This window comes from Anopheles cruzii, chromosome 3 (assembly GCF_943734635.1).
Source record: "Anopheles cruzii chromosome 3, idAnoCruzAS_RS32_06, whole genome shotgun sequence".
NCBI classification, from domain to species: domain Eukaryota; kingdom Metazoa; phylum Arthropoda; class Insecta; order Diptera; family Culicidae; genus Anopheles; species Anopheles cruzii.
In genome coordinates, this window is record NC_069145.1 from 57,700,048 (window position 1) to 57,725,286 (window position 25,239).

At 46.6% G+C, this 25,239-nt stretch overlaps 1 protein-coding gene across 1 annotated transcript in view; it reads left to right on the top strand.

The window, feature by feature from the left end:
- Positions 1-25,239, top strand: part of LOC128274805 (6-phosphofructo-2-kinase/fructose-2,6-bisphosphatase-like) — a 64,791-nt gene that overhangs the window by 37,773 nt on the left and 1,779 nt on the right. Inside the window, exons 3-4 of the mRNA XM_053013117.1 lie at positions 24,328-24,516; positions 25,149-25,228. Coding sequence (XP_052869077.1) covers positions 24,328-24,516; positions 25,149-25,228 — 269 coding nt within the window. The remainder of the gene's footprint in view (positions 1-24,327; positions 24,517-25,148; positions 25,229-25,239) is intronic.

Sequence of the window (25,239 nt, forward strand, 5' to 3'; positions counted from 1 at the left end):
TCGCGAGATGCAGATGCGCGCTTGCAAACCCGGACACGGGTCGGTCGGACAGGATTGTAAATTGTTCTACCGTGGTCTCCCTTGGGCCTAAGTTATGGGCCATTAGAGCCACGCGGGGGCACACCTTACTCGATGCATCGACTGCGCTCGGCGCGAGTGCATCCTTTGCCGCGCGAGATCACTATCCGGCGCGTGTGATCGAAGACGAGTCGGAAAAGGTTAAGGTTCAGGTGCGATATGCATCTGGACATGGCGGGTTTTTGCGATGGGTTTCTATTCTTGCCTTGCAAGTCGGTTTCGATGGTCGTCGTTGGGGTGGATCGGTTTCAAATTAAAGCTCCACGATGGGCACAGCTCGTGCGGACAGGTTGTACGGTGGAAAATGAAAGATAAAACTGTTTCCCGGTACGAAGCTAAGCTGTCTCCTGACGACAGCGTCCGACTGACGACAGAAGTTAATTTATCTTCTTTGTTGACACTGGTTGTGGTTTTGCGCCCCTTGGTCTGGGCCGAGTTGGAAGATAAAACTCTGGGAAACCCTGTGGGCTGTGAGTATGTTCTTTTAGGCTTGTTGATTGCATAACAAGGAAGAGGAATTGTACAGCAGCAGCGCTTGGGTTAGTTGTGAACAATATAAAAAGAAGCATTAAGTCCAAAAGGTACGATTAGAAGATTGATAGGTAATAAAAAAAATTACAAGGATAATCAAAATGTAATTAAAAATTGATTGAATACAGCGATTTAAAGAGAACTCTTTTCTGTTTAACTACGAAAAGAAGCGTATGTAACTAAAAATTAGTATGTAACAAAATTTTAATATAAGAAAACCAAAACAATTGAAAGTAGCAATACGACGCTATCCAAAAGAAAAGAGAAAACAACAGAGAACATTATTTTAGTACAAAAATTTCGTAGTCTAAAAGTACGAAAGATAAATTAAATACTGTCTGTTCGCTTAAAGGATTACGTAAAGAAATTTGCTTTGTTTGTTCAGCGTGGGCATTGAGGCCAACTCCTTCTAAATCCTCCCCGTGAGCTCATCCACGGATGTAATGTTTCCTGCTGGTCACCAATATTTGACCCTAATCACCACAATGTTGCCGTTCTGTTTGACCAGATGAAAGTGTAAATTTGAGCCCCGTTTGTGCACTACTTTCTCCCAACAACCCGTTTTTCCATTCGATTCTTGCCAACTCCGACTCCAATCCCGCGTGTCCCAGTGCGGTGTGTGTTAGGAAATGTTTGCCCCAAAACAAATGGACTGCATCTGTATCTCGGAAACCCATCCACCCGGTCCAAGGGCGTGGACGAGTTAGGCCAACTGGGTGTCCAAACATTACGCACCCACCCAATGTGCCACAAAATACCGCGGAAGTACACACAGTACCGGCCTGGCTTGTCCGGAAGATCCGATCCAATTTACTGGCCCCCGGCCCGGCCCGTCGCTACTACAATCATAGGGGGGGGCGGACCTCTCTGTCTGGTGTTGGTCAACATACACGCGGCGCCCCCCGGAACCCGGAATGGTTTCAGCCGACTTTCAAAAACCCAAGGCGCGCACTGTTTGCGTTTTTGAGGTTGCGTCGAAAATCATGCGTGAAAGCGAAAGTTTTCACGACTTGCCGCACCGGCCGCCACCGGACGTGGAACAATCAATCGCGAAACAATCAACGCCGATCACGACAACGCCACCGAACCACCGCTCCAAATGGACCCAGCGGCGGACAGAAGAAGGTTCCGTTTTCTTTATGAGTTGCTTATTGCTTACCGCACCACGAATCACGAACTTTGGTCGGGTCGGGCGCGCCTTTTCGTGGGTCCTTGGGAGGCATCGTGCACACTGTGGCCAAAAAGCAACGGGGAAATTTGGGGGCTGAACTTGAGGCACCTGTGGCACCGTTGTATGTCAAAATGTTTCGTGTTTCCCGTATCCTGATATTTTTTGGCCACACTCTAGTATGTTGAAAGGCGGGAACACCGGCTTTTAGTGTATTGAACCGATTCCGATTCCGGTGGGTAACGCGGAACAGTGAGTGTTGAGTGAAGAAAATAAAGTTTCTCCCGCTCAACAATAGGAACAGGCCGTGGGCTCATCATAAATTCCATGTCCATAACATCTCTCTCGTCTAAGTCATGTCTATTCCGGGTTCGTATGCGACTTGTTTTGTGTATTGACCATCGCAACGTGTCGCAAAATATCGTCTCCCATTCCTTCACGCGGGCTCATTGTTGTCGAATTTCTTCCTCGATTATTTCCATCCTGCTAATGCTCCCGATGGATGAGGCTGAGTGGCTTGGAAGCTAAATTGAATCGTTTTACATGTGTCATCCTTTTACTGCGCTGAGAAACAATAACAAGCAAGCCCTGACGAAGACAAACCACCCGTTACCCTGGTTACGGTCATCCTAAAAAAGAGAAGATTGAATTAAGATCTTCAGGTGCCGCCGTCTGTTGGACTTAAATTTCATTTTATCTCCGTCATGATAATCTTAGCTCCCTCACCGCCGTGGGTCATCGTAATCTTTCGCGGCAGCATAACTCTTAACTGCGCACCGTTAATCATCCTCCCAAAAACGCGCCCCGGCGAGTTACGTTTATGTCAGTGTCGGTCGGCCAAACAATTGACGGTGACCAACGCCAGATTGTGAAATTGCATTCCGGGCCAGGGGCCCGGTAACTGCCAACCCCACCCCGGGGGCGCGGGTGAAGAACGGTAAACTCATATTTGTTAAGGTTACAAAACTGACACGTAGTCTCAGGGTGCTCCGGGGGTGGCCCTCGCGCGCGTGCCAGGACCCAACCGCACGTCCGAACAAGTGCTGTATTTTGTGTTCTTTGTTTTGCCGAAAGCAATGTCGCCGCCGACCGAAACAAAACAAAACAAATGGCGCGCGTCACGGCGAGTGTCACGTTCGCTGGGAAGGTGATACGTTTATACTGGGCGATTGAGAGTTCAGCCGAATCGATCTTGGACCATTCGGGCCACCACGATTAATGGAGTGGCTTGGTGGCAAAAAGTGATCGCCTCTCGCTCGCGTGGTGTAAATCGGTGTTTCATAATGTCAAGGATGGATCCGTGATCCCGCGATCGGTTGCTGCTGTCGATTCCCATCGCATAGTTGCGCCTCGGGCGCACGTGGCCCAGTCTTTGATGATACGCGACGCCCAGCTGCGAAAGATCGTTCGGAGACGGAAGGGTTCCAGCCGATCGATCGTTCGATGGGCTTTCAGATTTCAGTCCACCCGTGTTCGTGTTCTCGTCCACATCCGGGACGATCGATCGAGCTGTAGCTGTGGCTCTCTTTGGGAGCTTACTTTGAAACAAGGCCACCAGCAGGGCAGAGGATGCCGGCCCGCGGATGATCGCACTCAGGATGCGCGCCACAATGATGGATCACTGTCCACGTTTCCCGGTGATGAATTGACATTTTTAGAATCCGCCGGAAGAGCCGGTCACAACCTACCTTCGCAACACAAATGGCAAACATTTTTGCCAAGCGAGAAGATAACCATCGCGTGACACGGATCCGGCTTAACGGGGTTTTTGCCCGGGGCGGGGGGACGCCACAAATTTTGTTCACTTCAAGGTATCTTTTTCTTGGTATCGTAAACCTTGTAACGGTTGTCTTTACCTCGGGAACTTCGTCTACCAAAAAGTCACCCGAACGGTGTATGTTCCGGAGAAAGGTAAGCAAAAAACCGTCACCAAGCGATGCGTTTTTATTATCGTGCAAGAGTCGTCTGTCCCCGTTGTAACAATGGTGGTGGTGAAATGGGGACATCTTTTGAGGAGACCGGGCCAAAAAGGGCCACCATGCAAAAGAGCGTGACAGGTGACACTTCACGCCACGGCAATTAATTGCTTTTCCGTACGTTAATGGCTTCATCGTGAACCAATCATCATAAACCGACGCATAACGGGCCGCGGCAACAACGGAACGTTATGCTCGGTAATCGATTAAACCGCACACTCTGAACACACCGTTACCAATTTTTAACTGACCCGCTCAGCCAAACAATTTATTTTCCACCGGTTTTTGTTTGATGAGCTGCAAAAAATCAACACCAAACTTGGGTGTGTTGAACTTGAAACGGACACCTTGAGAACGGATTGGTATAAATTTTAATTAAATTGGTCACAAATTAGGTGCTGTGTTTCGGAGGTCTCGCACTGGCGCAGCAGCGCCAGGAGTCGAAGGCGGATCTCGCCAGCCAATTATCCTGCCATCGGCGCCATTTAACGATCGGTGCGATCGGTTAACCAATTGGGGCCTTGGCTGGGAAAACGGCTTGGAAAATTGATTCCAACTAGCGCGCCCAAGGCCCGAGGAGTGGCCTTTTCTTCTCACAAACATACACATAATACGTGGCGTGCTATTTATCGGAGAAAAATCAGCCTCTTGTTGGGACGACGTCTTTTACGACCACATCACGGCGACCTTGGCTTGGTCGAACTGATTCACTTCGAAGCTCTCCTTTCGAAACAGCCCCGAAAAAAAGCTTGATTAGCACCCAACCAGCAGCACGTCCAGCCGATTGCCCTTATTGCGACCCCAAAAACCGTCTCATGCGTGCGTGCGTGCGTGTGTGTGTCTCTAAATGTCACGGGAATTGTGCAGAACGGCAATGGTCGGCTTCTGGCTTCTAGCCGTCAGTCGCTAATCGAAAATCGGATCAGCTCCGTTTTCGGTGGCCAGTCGTTAACCGGTCCGGGGAAGGCGAGCGGTGGTGGCCTGTAAAGAAGCGCCAGCTAAGGATCGCCATGGCACAAAGCCACGGGTAAGAGATCCACCGTTTCTGGGGCACGCCGCCGACCACCGCAGTGTCTTAAATCGATTGTGAATGATCGCACTCCGCAAGAGTCGAATGTCTTTTTCAACGTCTGTCTGCTGACGGTCACGGTGAATGGACCCGGATTACTGTGAAAGGGATACGCGCGATGTACACAGTTATTGGGTTAATCCGAAAGTAAGTTCATATTTTAGCATCCGTTTATTGGCCCCCAAACTTTCGGCAGATAATTCGTGCAGGCTTTTAGGGCAATATCGGGAACATGATCCGTATTTTTAGCCTTTAAATGTATTTTTAACCTCAAAAGCAATACTGGTCTGTCGATTTCAGAAAAGGCCTCAACAAAACATAGCTTAAGAAAAGCTCGTTGTTACTCATTCGATCGAAATTATTTCCAAACCCGGAGTAATTCAGTAAAAAGGAGCAAATTGACATCATATTCGCTTCATGTAGTTTTTATTTAACCGCCTTACTCCAAACTATTTGACACAATGTTTCCTGTCAGCTTCCGTTCACATTTTGGGGTATCATCTTTCACATTTTTATCTGTGAGTTTCTACGCTTATGACCTTGAAGTTATAAATTGTCGCTTTTTTTGTTTACCGAATAATCGGTGTCTTTGTGAAAGACGTCAGTTCTTTCGCAGTTCAGTTCAGTTCAGTAAAGTTGGTGCTTAATACTGCTCTGCCCGTTCTAACAATAAACAAAAATAATTAAATCGACTGCTTTACGCTTTTAAAATTATCGGTGACCTCGCCACGATGTAATACTGTTTACAGTTAAATACAAGAAAGAAGCTTTAAGGATTTTTCATCATTCATTTTCATACAGTGCGCATGTTTTTTGTACTGTTCCAGAAGGAATCGCCTGCCTTTTTTAAACCTAAGAGTGGGATTTTAAAGCACTTTTTGGCGACATCTTAAATGGAAATCTTCGTGTTTCTCTCAATCGGCTTGCTTCTGGTTGTCGCCGGATTCTGGCTTGGGATTTAAAGACTACAAATCCCTTATGTCTTGTATGGAGTGACCTTTTTGAAGAATGTGAAAACTTCCAAACAATAGCTTTGCAAAACTGAAAAAAACATTCATTGATAATTATTAATTTTACTAATAATATTTTTCTGATATATTTAAAAAAAAGAGTTTCTCTTTGTTGAATAATTCAAAGTAATCTTATCCTAAATGTAACCCTAGAATCGCCTTGAACTTTGCGACAAACCAATAAACGTTCATCGGTAGCTGCCTCGAGAGAAAAGCCCATTACTTGCGCGTTAACCCATTACTTGTAGTTTTAGCGTCTTCCCCTAACAATGCACCTCACGGGCCCGATCAACTGCCCATTCGGAACTACTACGCAAGTCTGTGTTCTACTTTCGGTCAGTCGACCTTCACGCGACAGTCGTCGTCGCGATCGCGTAAAGGGTAATCGATGTGCTTGAAAAGCACGACGAAACAAAGCAAACTACAAATGGGCATCTTCGAATGGGCTCCCGCGGGGGGGCTGAGATTAGCCCGGGAGGCGGATACACCTCTTGTTTGCGGTCACCCTAATGTATCGACCGCCCGCCGGTCACGCTAATGAGCTGTTGCGGGCTGTCAACAAAAGAACTTCGAACGATCGGTGAAGCGCGAAGAAGAAAAATGAACACCACCTAGAGGGAGCCTAGAGAGCTAAAACATTAACCAAAAACTTTGGTGACGATCCGGCGCGCCAAACAAGGACAGTTTTGATTACATAAATGTGCGGTTGAAATTCGCCAAAAACGAACCTAACGCCGGCCGGGTCGGCTGAGTAGGGTTCTTTTGATAGCGAGAAGAGCCCAGCAAATATGGCACACTGTTAATTACCTTCGGGGTCCTCCCTCGACTTCGGGGTGACTTTGCACTATTTTTGGGGATGAGATTTTCGGCCCCCTCAAGAGATGTCGTTAGACGCCCGCTGGGGTCCCCGTAGATGGCAAATGCTTTATGACATTTTTTTCCACGCCCGTCACAACACGCCTGTTTGGGCTGCCGGATAGCCCAACTTCTCATTGTTGGCCATGGCGAAACATTATCTTCCCTTTTACAAAATGATTAAATCACGATCTTTTTGGGGACCTTCGACTAGCTGCGTCCCCCATGTGCGAGTCGGTGCAATAGGGTCGCGAATGGGGCGGCTGGTCACGTTATTTATTAGTGGCCCGAAAAAAGAGACATCTTCCACCGAGCGGGAGCGAGGGAAGGAAGATGAAGATGCCAGCGGGAAATTTGTAGGTGCCATCACGACGGTGCCTCACCTGCAGCTGCCTGCCATCATACTTTGGGCGGAATCTTACTGATTTCCGCTCGTTTACGATGTGAACCGGTAATTGCCCGTTACGTCCACGCTCTCGGTGTTGTGGGACCACCCTTCGCCGCCGCAAGGAAGTTAAGGAAGCCTTTAGGGCCCTCAAACCGGAATGTGGGGCCTAAATTAAGACATAAAGTCGTTTCTGCAATTTCACTCCACCAATATCCATTCGGCTGCGATCCTGAGCTGTGAGCGTGGCGTAATCGGCGTGGATATTAGAAGCGTGCCGTATGGTAATCCAAGGTACATTAGGTCACCAGTTCTACCCCGAGCCACGGGAGACTCATTTTCTGTCGGTCTTTGTATGGCACAATACGGGCCCTAGAGCTAATTGTTTTGGTTCTTAACCAGAGTCACAGTCATCCAATTAACCTTTCTAGCCTCGGGCGAACATCATGTCTTTGTTTGGCCCGGAAAATGCTCTCCAGTTTTCCACTCCGTTCTCGATCAAGGGAAAACTACTGGCTCCTTAGCAAATGGTCTCCAGTCTAATTACGATCCAATGCCTCCGAGACTCCGAGGCTCCGAGGCTGTGCTCGGCGAAAGGCACAGAAACGCGAAGCATAAGGGGGATGTGACCGATTTAAATGGAGGTCTCCGTTGCAGCGGCAATCATAATTCGGAGTAATTCGTGAGCCAACGATGCCGGTTAAAACAAGGTTAAACCCGAAGCCTCCCGTTACAGCTCGCCGATGCCGCCAAAGCAGAGCTGAGCTGCAGCAGCTGCGCATCGAAAATCAATTCACCGATTAGAGTGGCAGGGACGCGCAGATGGTCTACGGGGATCACACCTTCTCCAGACCTCGGGACCCTCGTGACGGAAGACACGCCCGTCGAAAGCGTCTCGAACGCAGGCAGGCGGCTGAGAAGTTTCTCCGCCGATGCGCGCCGGATTGGCGGGCCACGCTTTATGTACCGATGTCTAAAATTAAAAGAAAATCCAGTAATTAAGCCACTGAGCCCCAACGGTGAAGAAGCCTACACAGCCCACCAACCAGGGGCTCATAAATCGGTTACCGCCGTGCGGTTCAACTGCCGTAAGCCGTAAGCGCATTCGAATCCGTATTATGCAAACAGAATCCGTTTGCTTTGCGCATTAGCTGGAAGCACGGCCACGGCGCACCACGGGTTCCCACACCGCCGCCGTGCCACTACTGGCTCAGCAAACAACGGAGAGGCAGCATAATCAAAGCATAAAGCGCGCGGCTGCGTCGCGAATGGCGGCTGCCCCGTTCGATGTTTGTGCGGACGCGATCTGCGCTGGTTAGCGTCGTGAAGCGCAAAATTAACAAAAAAAAATCAGCATTAGCACCGAAACAAAGAGGGACCCGACATCAATCCCGTCAACCGCGGGAACTCCGGTCACGACGGGTCCTGGTGCGGGGGCCACCGACGCGGCCGGTAGCATATTCTTCTGGTTCGATTATATTTTAGTGTCGTTATTGTTTTTACGCGATTTGGATGCTCGACCGTCCGGCTCTCGGCTCCCGGCTCGGTTTGCATCCCGCCGCCGTCAGAGTTAATGATTTAATTTATTTCCAGTCTCGCGGGTGACACGCTCCTCGGGCATCGCTTTGTTCGGTCGCGCTGAACAGCTGAAGAGGTGATTTGTTTCTTGGGCCGGCAGCACAACCGATCTTCGCCGATCGATTGATGTAGAGCCGAGCGCAGGGCCGTCCACGATGCTCCACTTTCGTCGCTTTGTTCGGTGATGCTAAATCTGGGCTAAGTCGGCCCATTTTATGCTTTTCCTATTGATCGGTCATCGATCTGTTTGGTTTGTTGTGCGCCCGGGACCTTCAAAGACGATCGTGTAAACCCCCTGCTGGGCATCAGGGTTTCAGGGCAAGATATGGGTCAGCAAAGAATTCCCGCCTTGTGGAGCCTCCCAAAATTACGTAACCAAAAGGCCATCGTCTGGGCGCGTTGCTGCAAACATTTCAAGGTGCGATCTGCGAGGTACGATTTTTTTAGCACCGATGACGCCAGGCGATAAACCAGCACTTCATTTCATGCACAACACTTCATAAAAATACAGAAAACAACACGCCGTCGGCCAGGCAGAGGGTGTAAAATTATGTATTATTCATTTGGAAGTTATGCGTTCAACCGACCATCATTTGTTTAAAATATTCTAAACAATTCCACCGCCGCCGCCACACGCGGGTGGAAAACGAAACAAGATCGCCTCGCCCCGGTGGACGGTGGTTTTTGGAGAGTTATGATATTTTTCCGATTCATAAGGCACCCATGGGGTGAAGAGTACCGGGCCTAAGAAAGAAAACAAAATCATTCCAGCGACACTCTAACATTTCAATCTCTTTTGCAAGTCGATTTATCTTTTGCCTCAAAATAGGCCTCAGTTTCAGCGATAACCTATTCCATCCATTGTTTCATTGTAACCTTGTTTCATCCATTGTCGCATATCGACGCCGAAATTCCCGTTTGTTACGTTTAAACATGGCCAAACATTGCTCAGAATCATAAACGCGTTCTTGTTTTTGATCAACAATCTTTCTCAATTTGGCAATAGTAAAATGGTCGTTCAAGCCGATATGTTTTTTTTTCGATTTTGTGGATATTTTTAATGTTCTTTGGTGTTACCTCCTCATTAGGATATCCAGTGAGTTCTGCATCATCGGTGCCTCTATCGGACCACATTTGAAGTCATTAAACCAACGTTTTATTGTTGTTTCTGATGGAGCGAAGTCCTTATAACACATTTTAAGCTGAATGGTATTGAATGGCCTCACTTAAATGGTATATTTTCGCCATCAAGAAACAGTGTAAAATAAAAACCTGAAATTGGTTTTGATCCATTGGTTTGAAAATAACAAAAATAAGGTCACTCTTAGCCAATAACTCACAAACTTATGCGTGGAATATCTTGAAATTTTAACAGCCTTCTTTGGAAGGCTAGTTCTAACTGAAAAAGCGGTGAACCCAATATAACTGGTGCTCTCTATCTGTTAGGCTCGAGACTTTTCAGCCCATGTGTTGCGCCATAAGGCGCCATGCTCTACGCAGCCGAAGACATCTTCCATTTGGCGGTGAAAAGAAGCTCAAGAAGCATGCGCTTCGGAGCTATTCGTTTGGATAATCGATTAAAGCAGGCCAGCGAGGCGCATCAGTAATAAATATCACCACGTTGAGGTCTGTTTTCGGGGGAAATGCAGAAGTGCCACCACCAACGTTGCAGTCGCCGCTTTTTGCACTATCGCAAAGTTTGGGATTATTTTTTGCGTCACTACCCAAAACAAAACAGGATCGCACGTCCGTCCGGTTCGGCTGGTGCAGTTTTCTCGGGACCGAGCCCTGACGTGAATTGAAACCGCCGAGTTTCGCTCGCTACCGGAATGAGTCCGCGAATGGTTGTCGGCGATTCGATTTGCTTGATTTTGCGAGTAAAATGTCCGCAGTCACAGCGACCGGACGACCCGCGGGCTTCACTTTCATTCGGAACTGTTTCATGTTTTATGTTGGCTCCATCCCCCCTGTCCCTTATCGAGAAACGGAGCGCCTTATAGGAAAAGAGAGAGAGAGAGAGGGAGACAGGGCAAGGAACCGGTCCGATAGCGCTGCTGATGGTTCGGCCGCGGCTGGCGGGTGAATGCAAAGCGAAGCCCGAGTTGCTCCGGCAGGGAAATATTGGTAAAAGGTTGACTCGCGGACACTGAGGGAAAATGCGTCACCTTTCGCGTACCCTCGAGAGGGGGTCCAGTGGCCCCCCAAACTCACTGAACTGTCCGCCACCCAGATCACAAGCTTTCTTCCGAGCGATCGACAGTGCCTCTCGGGGATCGAAAATCAATCGGTTTGTCGGACTGGATCGGTGAGTGAGTTTCTATTTTGCTGCTGCTGAAACTGTTTCCGTCCATCATCCGTTGCTTGATTGACACCCGATTCCGGTTGTCCGGTGCTGGCAAAGTGTTTGGCAGGCTTTAAACCACATTCCGCAACGGGCAGTTGGCAAACTGACACCTATAAATTTGGGCGCTCCGGTGCATGAGGTCCTGCAGCGGCTAGTGGGCATGCAAAGAGAACCCAATCGCGCTTGAACAGGAGTCATGGTGGGCCTGGCGAATTCCGATTATTGCGTCAAAAAGCGTCCACCGTCGCAACCGGTAGCGATGATGGCTAATGTTGGCTCGTTCATGTAATATGTTACCTCATCTCGCCGGCCTAGCGAGGTGGCTTCATGCTGCGAAGGTTTGTCAGCGGCCCTTCCGGATGCCGGCGATCTTATCCGGTGATTAGCCAAACGTCCAATGGACCGCTGGTTCGAGCAACGGGTTCGATCTTAACGAGCTCAATTGAGAGAGTTCCCAACGGCAGGGGGTTCCCTTCGAGCGTATAAACTGTCGCGCAGACTGACGGCTCCTGTCCTCCTGGGTATGTGGCCGCCGATCGATGGTCCCGAACCCGGTCAAGGGACGGAAGAATGATCATAAAAACGTGAAACGAGTCCGCGGTGTCTCTCGCTGAAACTGGCGCGCCAGAGACCGAAGTGGACCGAATAGTGGTCAGCGAAGATCCGTGATAAAAAGCCCTTGTAGCTTAGTTTTAGTTTCATTTCTTTTTTATCTATCTTTGATTTCAAACATGCCTTTTATGCTTTTCTGTGGCCAATCGTTCATTTGATTCGGTCAACGGCGTCCCTAAAAACCCAAAGAAGCGAACTAACGGCAAGAAGTGCCAAAAAGTATCACAGAGAAGGTTAGCAACATACTAGGTTGTTCATTAAGTTTTGACGTTCGATACCATAGGGCGCTGCTAGGAGTCTAATTTTTTTTTGTCATATTGTTACACTATTCAAATGAACGTATGGAAAGTTTAATTTCAATCGCTCACTTAATTTTTTTTTACAAGCTTTTTAGTATCGACAGTATATTTGTCACGTCACAGTATGCTTTACAGCTGCTATGACGTCACCATTTGATGAAAAACGCTTTTTGCGCAGGTTTGAAAACAGTTAGAAGTCACTAGAGGCCAAGTCTGGTGAATAGGGTGGATACTTCAACAATTCGAACTTTAATTCATGGATTTTTGCCATTTTCGAAATGCTCTTGTGACAAGGTGCATTGTCCTGATGAAAGGCGATGTTTTTCTTCTGCAAACCGGGTCTTTTTTCACGAATTTTCGCATTCACTTGCTCTAAAATGTTACAAAAATAATCAAAATTTATTGTTTTATCAATTTGCAAGTAATTCGCTAGTAAAATTCCATTCGCATCCCACAAAACTGATCCTAACATCTTGTTTGGCAATTTCTGGACGAACTCATTTCGGAACCGAAGAAAAAGGTTTAACCCACTCCTTAGACTCTTGTTTTGATGCAGGATCATTGTGATAGACCCAAGTCTTATCCATAGTGATGATTCGATGCACAAAATCCACTTTATCCTATCGAAAACGCTTTAAATGTTGTCAAGAAAGATGCATTCGAATGGCTTTTTAGCGAATGCGGCACCCATTTTACAAACAGCTATCAGGAACCCAAAACTTCAGTCAAAATATTGGTTATACTGCTCAATGAGTTGGCTTGGTCTTGTACTTAATTTCTATCAGTGATTGGACGATTTTCAAAAACGATATCCTGTATTGTTTTACGATTTCCGATGTTGTGTCTGTTTTTTGACGTTTTTGACATGGATCGTCTTGAAGGCTACTACGACCACGTCTAAACTCATAACTGCCCCTTTTAACCACCTAATTAAAGGTAAAGAGTCCTTATACACTTTCAGTATTGGTTCATTATTTTCCTTTGCTTTTAAACATTTTAAAAATAAAAATGAAATCACTGCACGATACTTGATTTTTTCCATTGTAAAAAATACTGTGACACGTCGATACTGAATGGCTTGTAAAAAAACAATTAGGTGACCGATTTAAATGAAACTTCACATACGTTCATATGAAGAGTGTACCAATATAACAAAAAAAAGTTAGGCTCGTAGCAGTGCCCTATGGTATCGAACGTCAAAACTTAATGAACAGCCTAGTATTTTGAAGACACTTTTCACAATAAATTCCACAAAGGTTTATTGGAATGGTTAAAATCAGAATTTGGCGAATACTAATGTGGCCAAAAATCTGTTGCTTTATTCTTCTAACTGTATGTCAACACTTTTGTCCACATTTGTTACATCTATGTCCACATTTGTTATAATTTTTGAAACGTTCCGAAAAGCCCTTCGTTGGAATAGTTCCTTTGGAACATTCCTCGTTTTCGGCTCCTATCTCGACTATTAACTGTTCTCGTTCTTAATTTCAACTGGCTCCCGTTCATATTTTCTTTTCCACAGTAGTGTAACATAAAATATTGACATGCAAATCGAAATTGCATTACAACTGAAAACTGTCACAATTCCGAGAAAGTATTTTGTTTAATGCATATAAAATTGGATTGGATTGCAGCTCGAAAGGCTGTTCAATTTAACTCTGTCCACAAACCATATGTTATTTACAGAAACTTTTGGGTTCCTTCATTTTTGCTTGATCCGCTTGTCAAAGGACTGATCTCTTGTTAAAAATGTGAGCTGATGTGAAACGAGTCCAACATTATTTAATTTTTTTTAGCGTTGTGGCAAATCTTTAGCAAATTCATCAAACGAAAATGAAATGGCTTTGCCTTGCTTCAGGCCAACATCTTTCATGAATTCTTCAGCAGTGGATAATGTTTATGCTTTGATCGTTTAAAGTTTCGATTGTTCATGTAGTGAGATTAATACGCTAGACGGCTAGCTACTGAACATATTTCCAGAACCAAAATATTATACATTAAATCAATGATCAACATCAACACATTCTCGCTATACCCCAAAAACCGCGGAAAATCACAGTCAGGAGCCAGTGGAAAATCACAACTAAAAAAAGAACACAATTAGAATGCTAATTATGAGCCGCTTGTCCCCACGGCGCGACATCCCCACAGTCAGTCAGTCAGTCAGGTGCTGGGTGCTGATGGATTGCATGACCCATAAGCATAACCACCTGACGGGGGTGATTATGCACATAAAGCACACTCACGGAGAACATACGATAGCGAGAAAAGGTAAAAATGATCGTGCGACCGCGGCCAGACAGGCAGCCAGCCAGCCAGAGTTTGTACGGGGTTTTTGGGGGTTTGTTTTTCATCTGCCAAACATTGAATGGAAAGCCCAGACAGCCACACACACACACACGCGCACTAAATGCTCGTAGCATAAGCCCACCGCCTTTGCGCATTTCGTCATGGGAAAACGCACCGCCTCCGCCCACAGCTTGTGGCCGCCGACCCCACCACCACCACTGGGGGCTGTTTTCAATGAGCAATTTTAATTTTCACGAAGGCCGGCCCAATGTTGTTGCTGCTGGTTGTTGTGGTTGTTTTGTTTTGGGCAGTTATGTAATTTCGGAAGCACCTCTATAAATTATGCACCCGGCCACACGGGGCACCTGGATCTGAAGCATTCTCAGCACATATTTCTGGTGGAACCGCACACCGGACGGCTCTGTTCTACTTTTTGTTTCAATTGTTTCGCGGGTGCTAAATTCGGGGTGATGTAATCCAATTTCCATCGATTTTGGAAATGTTGTACTTTGTGCGGCTTTGTGCATGGCAGCACTTTTATTGCACAAACACGGACACCAAATTTCCGTTCCCGTTCCCGGTGGATTGTGCAAACTTGTTGCTCGGGGCTCGAAAAGTGTTGGGCGTTCCAAGTCAAGCCCTTCCTACATGGTAATTTTAGCACTTAAGTACATGCAATGTGCAGTTTTTGTTTTGGTTTGAATTAACAAAAAAAATACTGGAAAAGGATACATTATGTCGATGTGTCGGTTTGTATGGGAACTGACCAGACGATAGAGTGATAAAATGTAAATGAATACTAATTCCATTTTGTTAGCCTGGCCCATTTTTGACAAATTTATGACGTTCGCAAAAGGATCCAGTATGCCATGCCTTTTCGCGTTGTTTTCGCCTAACCGCCCGACATTGACTCCACCACCGATTGGCGGCGGCGGCGGCGCTACACCAATGGTTCACCTTTACCCGTATCTGCGATAGGCGATCACCAGAAAAAAAACTCGTTCACCGTTCTCTCAAAACATGTTTCGTATTCTGGTCGCGGTGCGCGGTGGCGTGTGTGTTATGTCCAGTCCGCTCCGTTGCCCAATGTGATAGGCACCGCCACCGGTCAGCGGTGCTCAGGGTCAGCAGAAATGCATCGAAATGGCCCCACAACAACTTGTGCTTTCCAATTATGGGCCGCAGAACCGAAGGCTCTAGAGGCTAGAACCGGCCCGAGCGAAATGAAGGTCAGGTGCGCCCGTGATGATGAAAGTCCGCCCCGGAACGGACGGAGGGCAGTAGGATGAGGGTTTAATTGCTCCCGAGGGAACCCCTTAGCGGTCTTTGAAGGCTCGTCTCGGTACTAGAGCACGCTTCACGCTTGAGTTCCTAAACGGAAGAAATATGCCATTTCATTCTGGCGACTTCCTCCTCCGATGGAACGGCTTTAACCTGAAGCGGAGTCGGTAGAAGTAACGAAATAAATATTGATCGCCCCCGGAGCAGGCGGAGAGTTTTAAGGGCACAGGAGAAGAAGTGGCTCAGGAAGATCATTCGCCAGAAATCGTCCAAAGAAGAGACTTCATGTGCGCACCACCACCCCGCGCACCAGTGATCGTAATAATAAAAGAAATGAAATTGTGAAAAACAGGTTTTCATCGACGGTGCGCCCGCTGCCCGTTGACGTAACGTCGTCTCGATCGTCGATTTGGACCCGTTATGCAGACCACCGTCTGGTACAAGAACCCACAAAGTCACCATACCCTGTGCCAGCTGCTGCTGAGGCGCGCATCGCATCGCCAAGAAGTGATCTTTCCTCGTGTGCGCGGCACGCGGACCACTTGATCACGTGGAGGTGTTCCGAGAACCACCCAGGGCCCGAGAGCGAAGAACTCGTGAGCTCGATTTGTGGGTCGTCGAAGGCAAAACAGACAGCCAGCCGGCCAGTCTTCCATATCTGCCAAGTGGCAGTGGAAACATTTCCAGCATTCCAGCAGACTCCGCCAAGAAGTGGTGTTAAGTTAAGAGCCGGAGCGGGGTGCGATCACAAATTTTCTCCAGGTTCAGCTGAAGTGACAGACGAACGAAGGAGAAAGAACTGAGCGACAATATCGGGAGTTCACAAGTTGATTGAACTTTATGGAGAAGTCCTTTTAGTTATGGAGAAGTCTCTAGTATCTCTCCGATGAATTACTGACGATCACTACTGTCAACGGCTACGACGAAAGGCGTAATGCAAAACACTACAATGTCCGATGTCCGCTTACAAAAAAACTACAAACCTTTTTTGACCCAGGAACACAGGAACTGGTGGCGGCTGGTGTTGGCAGGTACTTGCGTCCTGCACACGGTGTGCGTGGCCTCCGGTGCTTTCCGGGATGGTTGGCCAGAAAGTCGGAACTTTGGCGGAAATGAAACGGGTTTTTTCGCCGCTAGTTTATTGCAAGCACACGCGCGTCGCCTACGGTTTCGGACCCGTTTTGCTCCCCGATCTCGATCGGCTTCCACTGGACCCTTTTTCGCTTTCCGCCCCGACTGTTCCTACCTATCTGTTCCCGGAGAGGGGCGTTCACTTTATTAGTGAAGTACGCAATTTACCAATATCTGCTGACCGGCTCCGCCGGAAGCTGCTGCGCCACAGTGATAAGAGGGCCGCTCTTGGGCACTGCGTGTACGGACCGGGCACACACACGCGAACTCACGAACACACGATAAGGAGGGAGACACACTCTCACTACGATAATCCGCGCCCTGAACCACGCGAACGAAAGATAGGTCACGACGGCGGTCACCAGCGATCGTCAGAATAACGGCGGTTCTCCTGGCTGATATGTTTATTTTCTTTCTCTCGTTCCTTCTTTCGTTTCGCTTCGGCGTACCTCTTTCCGCTGCCAAACGCACCGCACCGTTTCTATTTATCTCTTCGTATGCTAATTTGGAGCCCAGGACATCGAACCGATCGCGTGGCGTTTGTTTTTACAGCCCGGCAGCGGCACAAGCGAGCAACATAAAACCGTCTTGGTCGTTTCTCCTGGTGAACTTGAAGACACACGGTTTTACGTGCGGCACAATTCGGTTCGTCTAACTCGCCACCAAATACACTTCGAGCTAACTGGAAACTGGAAACCCGTCCGTCGCGATCGAATGCCAAAGTCGAACTCGCAACTCGTCGAGCTCGCGATCGCGATCACGCCCCACTCTGGCCCCGCGCACGCCCCAACGTTGCGACCGGTGTGCACTATGGGGAAAAAGGTGGTCATAAATAAATATAAAAGATTTAGGTATTTAGTTATATTTGCCCAAAATAGACAAGTTATTTATGACCAATTTGAATTTTCAGCCTTCCATGTTGCGTATATTCTGAGAATTCATCTGTCAAAGTCGAAAGAGAGATAAAAACTACTCATTGAAACCAACTTTTATCAGTTACTGTAACGCGGCAGAGTTCTGCAACGGCAATCTACGTTTATTATACATCGTTAAAAGGAATCGGATCCTTCTTTGATATGATAAAACTAAATATTCACGATTGGCATTGCCTGTACATTTTTATCGAGAATTACAAAAAAATAGAGTTTATCAAATTTGATAATACAGCAATTTTATGGCATTACAATTAAAGTTTAGGTAATTTTAAACTATTTCCAGCAAGCTTCGTACCCGTCCCGATCCGGGACGTGCCCGCTAAACTTATTTTAAGAAAACACTTCATGATGCATAAGGAGCCTGCCTGCTCTCTATGTAGCCTATGAAATGGCCTAACAAAACATATTGCCTTGGATTGATTTTGCGTTAAACACTTTTATTACTGTACTGCTTAAACGCGGAAACATAAAACTGTTCCAATGACAAAACGTTTGCTCTCAATTTATTATAATTCATTTTTTTTTTTTTTTTTAGTAGAACGGACCGGGCCGTATTTATAATTCATTTTTGAAGTCATACAAACTTCCTGACTCAAATGACTTCAATTCATTTTTGAAGTCATACAAACTTTTGATACTATACTTAGAAAATTAAAATATACTTAAAATCCTCCCTTTTTTAAGTGTATGACCGCATTTTTCCCACAGTGCATTGCGTCGGAAAACGTAGCAAAACAATCACAATGCGCGACATGCCGTGTTGCGCTACACTCGGCTTGTGTCCCGAGTGGTAGAGTGTAACAAATCCCATTTCGGCGGAACCTTTCGTGCTGATGATCGCCGGAATGGCAACTGGCCAAGCCAGTCTGACCATTTTTCGTTTTCCCAATGCCCATTCAAATTGGCCGTGTGCCCTCAACAACGCAGAAAATAGCCACATTAAGATGCTCGCATTATTGGCTCCTTACTTCCATCCATCCATCGGCGCGCGGTGTCATCATCGTGTCGACAGTAAGCGGCGGCCGTATTTCACACCACCCACCGTTGGGGCGTCCAGCAATTTGGATTGTTCTGGCCTCCTTAGGGGCAAGGTCACGCCAAATTATCGCCAGCACGCATCTTATGACGGAGGAGGAGTGCGTCACTGTGGGTGCCGCCGACTTTCATTAAAACAATTAAATCACTACTGCACCAATAACAACGAGCCGAAGAGTGTGCGCCACGATGGAATGGCTGCCGTTGGGCAATCGGTTGGCTGGTTTCGCGAAGAAGGAGATCGGCAGAAATTGGTACGAAAATGGCGGGTTTATTGCAATCGTCGCGGGTTGTTTTGCCCAAAACTTCCACTTCGAAGCCACTTTGATCCTTTTAGCACCTGGTCGGAGAACGCAGACTTCCGTTGCCCGTAAACCCCGTTTTTCAGCAAAATGTAGAAATTTAGCGCATGAGATGTGGTAGCACCATGATGGGAACATCGTTGACCTCGTTCTCCAAGAAAGTCACCTTTGCTTTGAATAATATTTATAATAATTCCTGGTCGTTTTATTGATCAAATCACCGTTCGCATGTCCTTGGGATCAAAAATTCGAAGCAAGCATTTGCAGAAATAAGCGTCCTTTGAGATTATCTTCACGAGTTCTTTTTATGGGTCATCTTAGCATTACGATCACCTCGCGCACGGCGATCGTCCTCGAGCAGAGTTAAATGCATGTCTAACCATCACGCTGTTCGAAGATCATTGGCGATCGTTCGCGAGTATAAAAGCCGAGCAAATGACGTGCTATTATCAGGTCGTCTTCGTCCCGTCAGCTCACTTTCAATGGCTGCTGCTGTGAAAGTGAGCGCAAACTACGCACAGTAAACTGATAACTGGCCCATAATATATTCTTATCTTAACCTACAAACCGGGTCTCCCCGGGTTTTTACTCTTCCTCGCAGCAAATTATGACCGCCGTCCATTTGTTGCCCGGACAGTCTCGCAAAAGTGATAACTAACGTGTTGAATCGAGTTCAGGATCTTGCAAAGTTCATCGGCGAAGAAAGCACAAACCAGTCCTCGCCTATTTTCTTCGTAGACGCGATGAAAGCTATTTTTATTTCTTTTCCAGCATCGGATACGAAGAACTAACGGTTGTTTCCTTTTCGCTTTTTTGTATGTTCGAAACTACGGTTTGACAATGCACAGACATTAAGATATTCAAATCCTTGTCGAAAAAAATTAGTGAAATTTTGAACCTCTCAGTGTTCAACCCAATGTATTGAGCAATTACGAAGTATCATAATCGATTTCCTGAATAATTTAAAATCATGCGTCTTGCAGCTTCGTGGTTAGATTTATCCAAACTTTTTTTTATTTATTATATCTTTTGGTAAATTTCTTAAGTAAATTAAAATATCGTTTCAGTGCTTTTGAAAAACAAAAAGTAATTTCAAAAAGGCGAACTACAATTTTTATTTTCCGAAGAATTTCAAATAATTAAAACCATTTCTCGGGAGCTACATTATCGCTTATCAATGAGACGAGAAACTAACCTCGTTTAAACGCTTTTAGCAGCCCATTGCATAAGCCACCCATCTGAGTACGGGCTTGGCACATGCGTTGGCAGTTATAGCTGCAACCAAACAAGCTCAGTATGTAGACCCAAACGCCTTTCTCCGTGTCTACACCCTATCAGTAGGAAACGATGCTTGCAGACGAAACAAATTATCGAACGTTTTTCTCGTGCAGCAGCAGTTTGTGTGACTGTGTGTGTAGTTCACGGAGCGCCAATGGATTTTCAATTTATTGGAGAAAAGTCGCTCAACTGTCACACAGGTTTTTTCCGACACCCATGCACATTGCACGCAGGGATCGGAACCTGCTCTACAGAGCCTTCATGTGTCTAAGTTTTATTCATCTACAATAAAGGATAGAAGGATCATGTGAATTTTGTAAAATTGTTTCGTCATTGTTTCGAAACGTAAATACTTAGCATAGAAATACTAATACGAGTGAATGTTGTACGCATGATTTAATTTATTTTTAAATAAAATCAAACGATTAGCCCTCGTATCTGTAACCTGGTCAACTGTGACAGAAAATCGAAAGCTGCCTCCTCTCGGGCACCCAGGCGGACATTGGCAGGAAACCGGGCGGAATATATGGAACTGTGCGTGCATCCCAGTGCTTTTTAACCGGCATTGGCACTGTATCACGTCAGCTCAGACAACTGCCGCTTCCGACCCGCGCGACAAGTTTTCCATTAATAATTTAATTTTCTTTCCGTTCGCCAATCAAACGAGTTCACGAGACATCGCGATCGCGATCGGTGTTCCTTTCGATCTCGTTTTGGGCGCCAGACGGGGCGCGATCGTGTACACGGGGAATTTACTTGCGCCTCCTGAGCAACGAGAAAGTCTCAGGGAGCTGCTAGGTGCAAAGTGAACCAGTGATACTTAGTCCATCACTGTCCAGGAGCAACCATCAGTGAATGTTTATCGTGAATCGTGTTCTGGAGGTTTGGCTACAGACAAACGATCTCGATTACGAATTTACGGTACCTCTCCACGGCGTCGTCTAGTCTGAAGCATAACCAAAAAGGTGGTTATTCGCTACAACAATTTCACCCACTTGATGAGCGAGGAAAATTCGCTACTTTGCATCTATTCTTAGCACGGCGTCGCAATGAGGGGGTCAAAGTCCGGGTCCGGGTGTGCAGATGGAAACGAAGCGGTGCCCCATAAATAGAGATGCGTTGTAAACACCGTGAACCGTGAACAATGTCTGGTGAGCTCATCGCAAAACATCCCCTTTCCTGGGGGGGACTTCAACATATCGGCATGCGACATGCGCGCTGACCTCTTGTTGTTCTCCATCGAGTTTAGCGACAGTCTGTCTGGCCGGTGTCCAGTGGCACGCGAAACCAATCCAATCCTGGCACGCACACACAGCAACCCGGACCGGGTACGACCGATTAGCAACCCGAGCTAACGGGGGGAACAAATCTTGTACCATACAAAACAAGGAGTCGATGCGTTGCCCCGGCATGCTGGAATGGAAAAAATCCAACCCGTAGGGAAAATGGTCCTGTGACTGAATATTTTACAGAATATTGACCGCTTTTGGTGGCTATGTCCTTTTTTTTAGCAAGTTGTTTGAACGATCGTCATCTGCGGTGGTTATGTTTATCTTTTAACAGACTGAGCGGACTGGCAACGAAGAAGAGATGTTGAACGAAACGAAATCAACGGAAAGACAACAATGATTGTGTCGTGTTCCGTTTTCTACATCTTATTTCGAGTCGGAAGGTGGATAAGCCACGCGTGTAACAATTGTTGATAAGATACAGTGGATGGCGAAAAGCAGTGGATAGCTCCTGAAAATTTGAATAATATGTGAAAATATGAGTACATCTTCTATTTGAATGGCTCTTTTGAGACGTTGAATGTTAGATTGAGGTTCTAAGTGCAAAATTTGGGCGATAAAATAACATTTAGATGTAATCTAGTAGACTGGTGGGGCCATTTGTGGCCATAGGTCAATTTGAGTTAGACGAAAACAAGTTTAGTTTAAGTAGGAAGCTTGAAGTTTTCAATTTTTCACACCAAGTTTCTTTGTTTTGCTTGGTAATAAAGCAACTAGAGTACATTTTTTAAATTTATGAGCAATAATAACGTGATTTTTCACATGTTTTCATATTCAAAATGCAGAATTAAAGCTGAGAAACGCATGCTGAAGAATTCACAAGACATTATGCTGCTTCTCATCTTGAAATATGGTAGAACCCTCTAAATATCGCAAGTTAACCAATTAATAACGTAAATAAGTTATTAGATTGAGTATTAGTGGTAAAAATAATATGGATTTTGCACGAATTATCCTCCATAAACCTTTTACATTCCGCCTAAAATATTGTCCATAAAGTAAAAATCCCCCTCAATTTAACAGAATTAGCAAAATTTATCAAACCAATCTGGACTGTATTTATCCAAATTTATCAAACCTGTATTGGACTTATCCTGTATTATTCCAAATTTATCAAACCATAATACATGAGGACTGTAGAAAAGGCCACATAATAAAACCAGAATGTTTGGTTAAAATTTTTCTCTTGTATCAATCATCCCTAAATACACCAAAACTCTCATTTACACATCTCATTTAATGTTTTTGATTGATTTTTGATTGACTAAAGCAAATTTTTCGTCCTCGTTTTGCCTAAAATATTTTGTGTTCGGAAACTAAACTTCTTTCCGCCATTCACTGTACTTCGTTGTGTACTTCGTTCGAATTTTGCCAATTTTTAATCAATCTAAAAATCTTGATAGTATTACAAATAGTACTTGTTACTCCCTACTCGAAGACAACACAACGCTTCAGCTGTTTGTACGCGTTTTCCTCGCGGCGCCACACCATTGCGTCATGCCGTCGTTTCCTTGGCCCGCCGGAGGTCAAAGGTACGATTTTCCAATTTCCTAACAATCGGCCTCGAGGCTAACACACACGTCTGGCCAAGTGCTAATACCTATTCCAAGTCGGGTCGCTGGTGCCTTATTGGTTCGTTCCCGGACCCGGTTTCGGAAAGAATCAACACACCTTCGGATCGAGGGGGGTAGCCTCCTGCCGCGCCCCCCTAGTTCTCTCGTTCGTAGTGGTGATAAGGGGGGCTCTCGCTCTCGAGTCTGTTCTTTTTTGGGGAGCCGGCCGATGACCGCGGCGCCGAACGTATAGTAGAACACCATATCGAGAGAGTCTGAGTCTGTGGCCACGCACGTTTGCTCTGAGAGAGTCACGCAACCAAACGCACGCATCGGACGGACGGACACATGCGCCGCGAGCGCTCTCCTCGAAACGCACACCCCTTTCTTGCTGGCGCCCCGGAGCCGCGCTATCGGCCTCTCGCTCTCGCTTCGCCCCAAAAAGGGTACCGGCTGCCACTGCCTCTGTGGTGATGGTGGTGAGCCAACCAACGAAACGTCGTCAAGAAAAACGAAAGGGAAACACACGCTGGCGAGGTCCGAAAAAAAGCACGCAACACACGCGCCCGCCGACGCCGTGAGGCGGTGGAAATTTCACTTTTGTTTTCAGTTTTGTGCATCGCCCCTCTGATGAACACATGAACTGTCCACCGGACGACTCGAACTCGACGACGACGTTGCTGGCTGCTGCTGCTCCGGCCCCTTCGCGGAACGATGACAGCGGCGGCGGCGGTAGCGACAACAACGGAGGCGGCCACAATGCTGGCAAGTCTGCAAGTAAATAGAAGAGTGCATTCCTTGTGGACCGGTTTCTCGCAGTTGTTGTGCTCCCGATTTTGCGTTGTTTCGCACCACGGAGGTTACGTGCCCCCCCGTGTGACCAGGATTGCAATTCCGTTCCGGTGCAAATGACTGTGCGGGTCGTGTGTGTGTGTACGTGTGTTTGTTGTTTTTGGTCACTTCCTTCACATTATCCGTTCTGTGACCCTTTCGCCGCCACCAGACGGTGACAACGCGAAGCGTGTGTATGGGTGAATGATAAGAACAGTGTGTGGTTATGTTTGCTTTTTTGTGGCAGCTCCTTTTCGGTATGCACCGGGTGCGTTTTGACCGGCGCCAGTGCCGATTGCGGTCTCTTGTTTTGGTTTCTTGGTGACTGGTTCCGATGAGACAAAAAAATTACGTCTGCGCTGCACGACACTTGTGTAGTGTCCCCCCGTTATCACACTTCCGGTCGAACAAAATCTAAACTTAATCATTTCCATCCAAACTTACGAGATACCGAATCGTAGCGGAGTAATAACTTCCTTCATCCCTCTTTTCTCACAGGAGCACGCGATGGAGCGGCGTCGATGATGGCCGGCAGCGGCAGCAGCACAACAACAACGGCGGCCCAGCAACCCTGTCCGCTGCGGGCCCCGCTCGTGGTAACCGTCGTTGGGTTACCGTGCCGCGGGAAGTCGCTGGCCGCACATAAAGTGGCCCGACATCTAAGCTGGCGAGGCGAGGGAGCCAAAGGTAAGACGCATACGGTTGCTTTAATCAGTTGGTCAGCTAAGGGATGGCCAACTCGATGAAATCATCACCGCTAAATACAACGCACCAAACTTCATTTCATATCGTACGGCTACGTGACATTTTGTCCGATGCGGTTTGGGCTGGATGTGGCCATTCAACATTCGTTTGCCGGTTGAGTGAATTCACCGGAAAATAGTCTTGCCGGTTGGAAAGCGAGAGCGATGCTCAATGTCACGCCCCAAGGTCAGGCGGCAAGAAATGTTTGTTTACTTGTTTGTGCGTGAAGTGAGCACGGATCACCGACGGGGCGGCCGCGTTATCTGTTTCCCTCTCTTATTAGTAGCAATTCAATTATCTAAGAACGGCTCCCTAATTTACTGTCTTGATATGATATTTGTGTGCAATTGTGTCGTTTTGGCTGTGCCACAAACAGTTGTTACGAAAGCTTTTCCTCGATAAAAAGAGAGGTTTCCTTTCCGGCCAGTAAGAGGCACGTGATTCCAAATCATTTGATAAATTGATTAATAACAGTAAAATTGGAAACAAGTAATTGATGAAGAGATTTATTGAATAATACATTGTTTAGCATTAAAGCAACGGTTTTAACATTCAATGTGGTCTCCTCTTTGCAGTGTTTACGGTTGACACGAATGCCACAACCGACACGCTGTGCGAAATCAGTCTTTTCTTCAAGGAAGGAAATAATGTCGCTGTAAGTTCTTA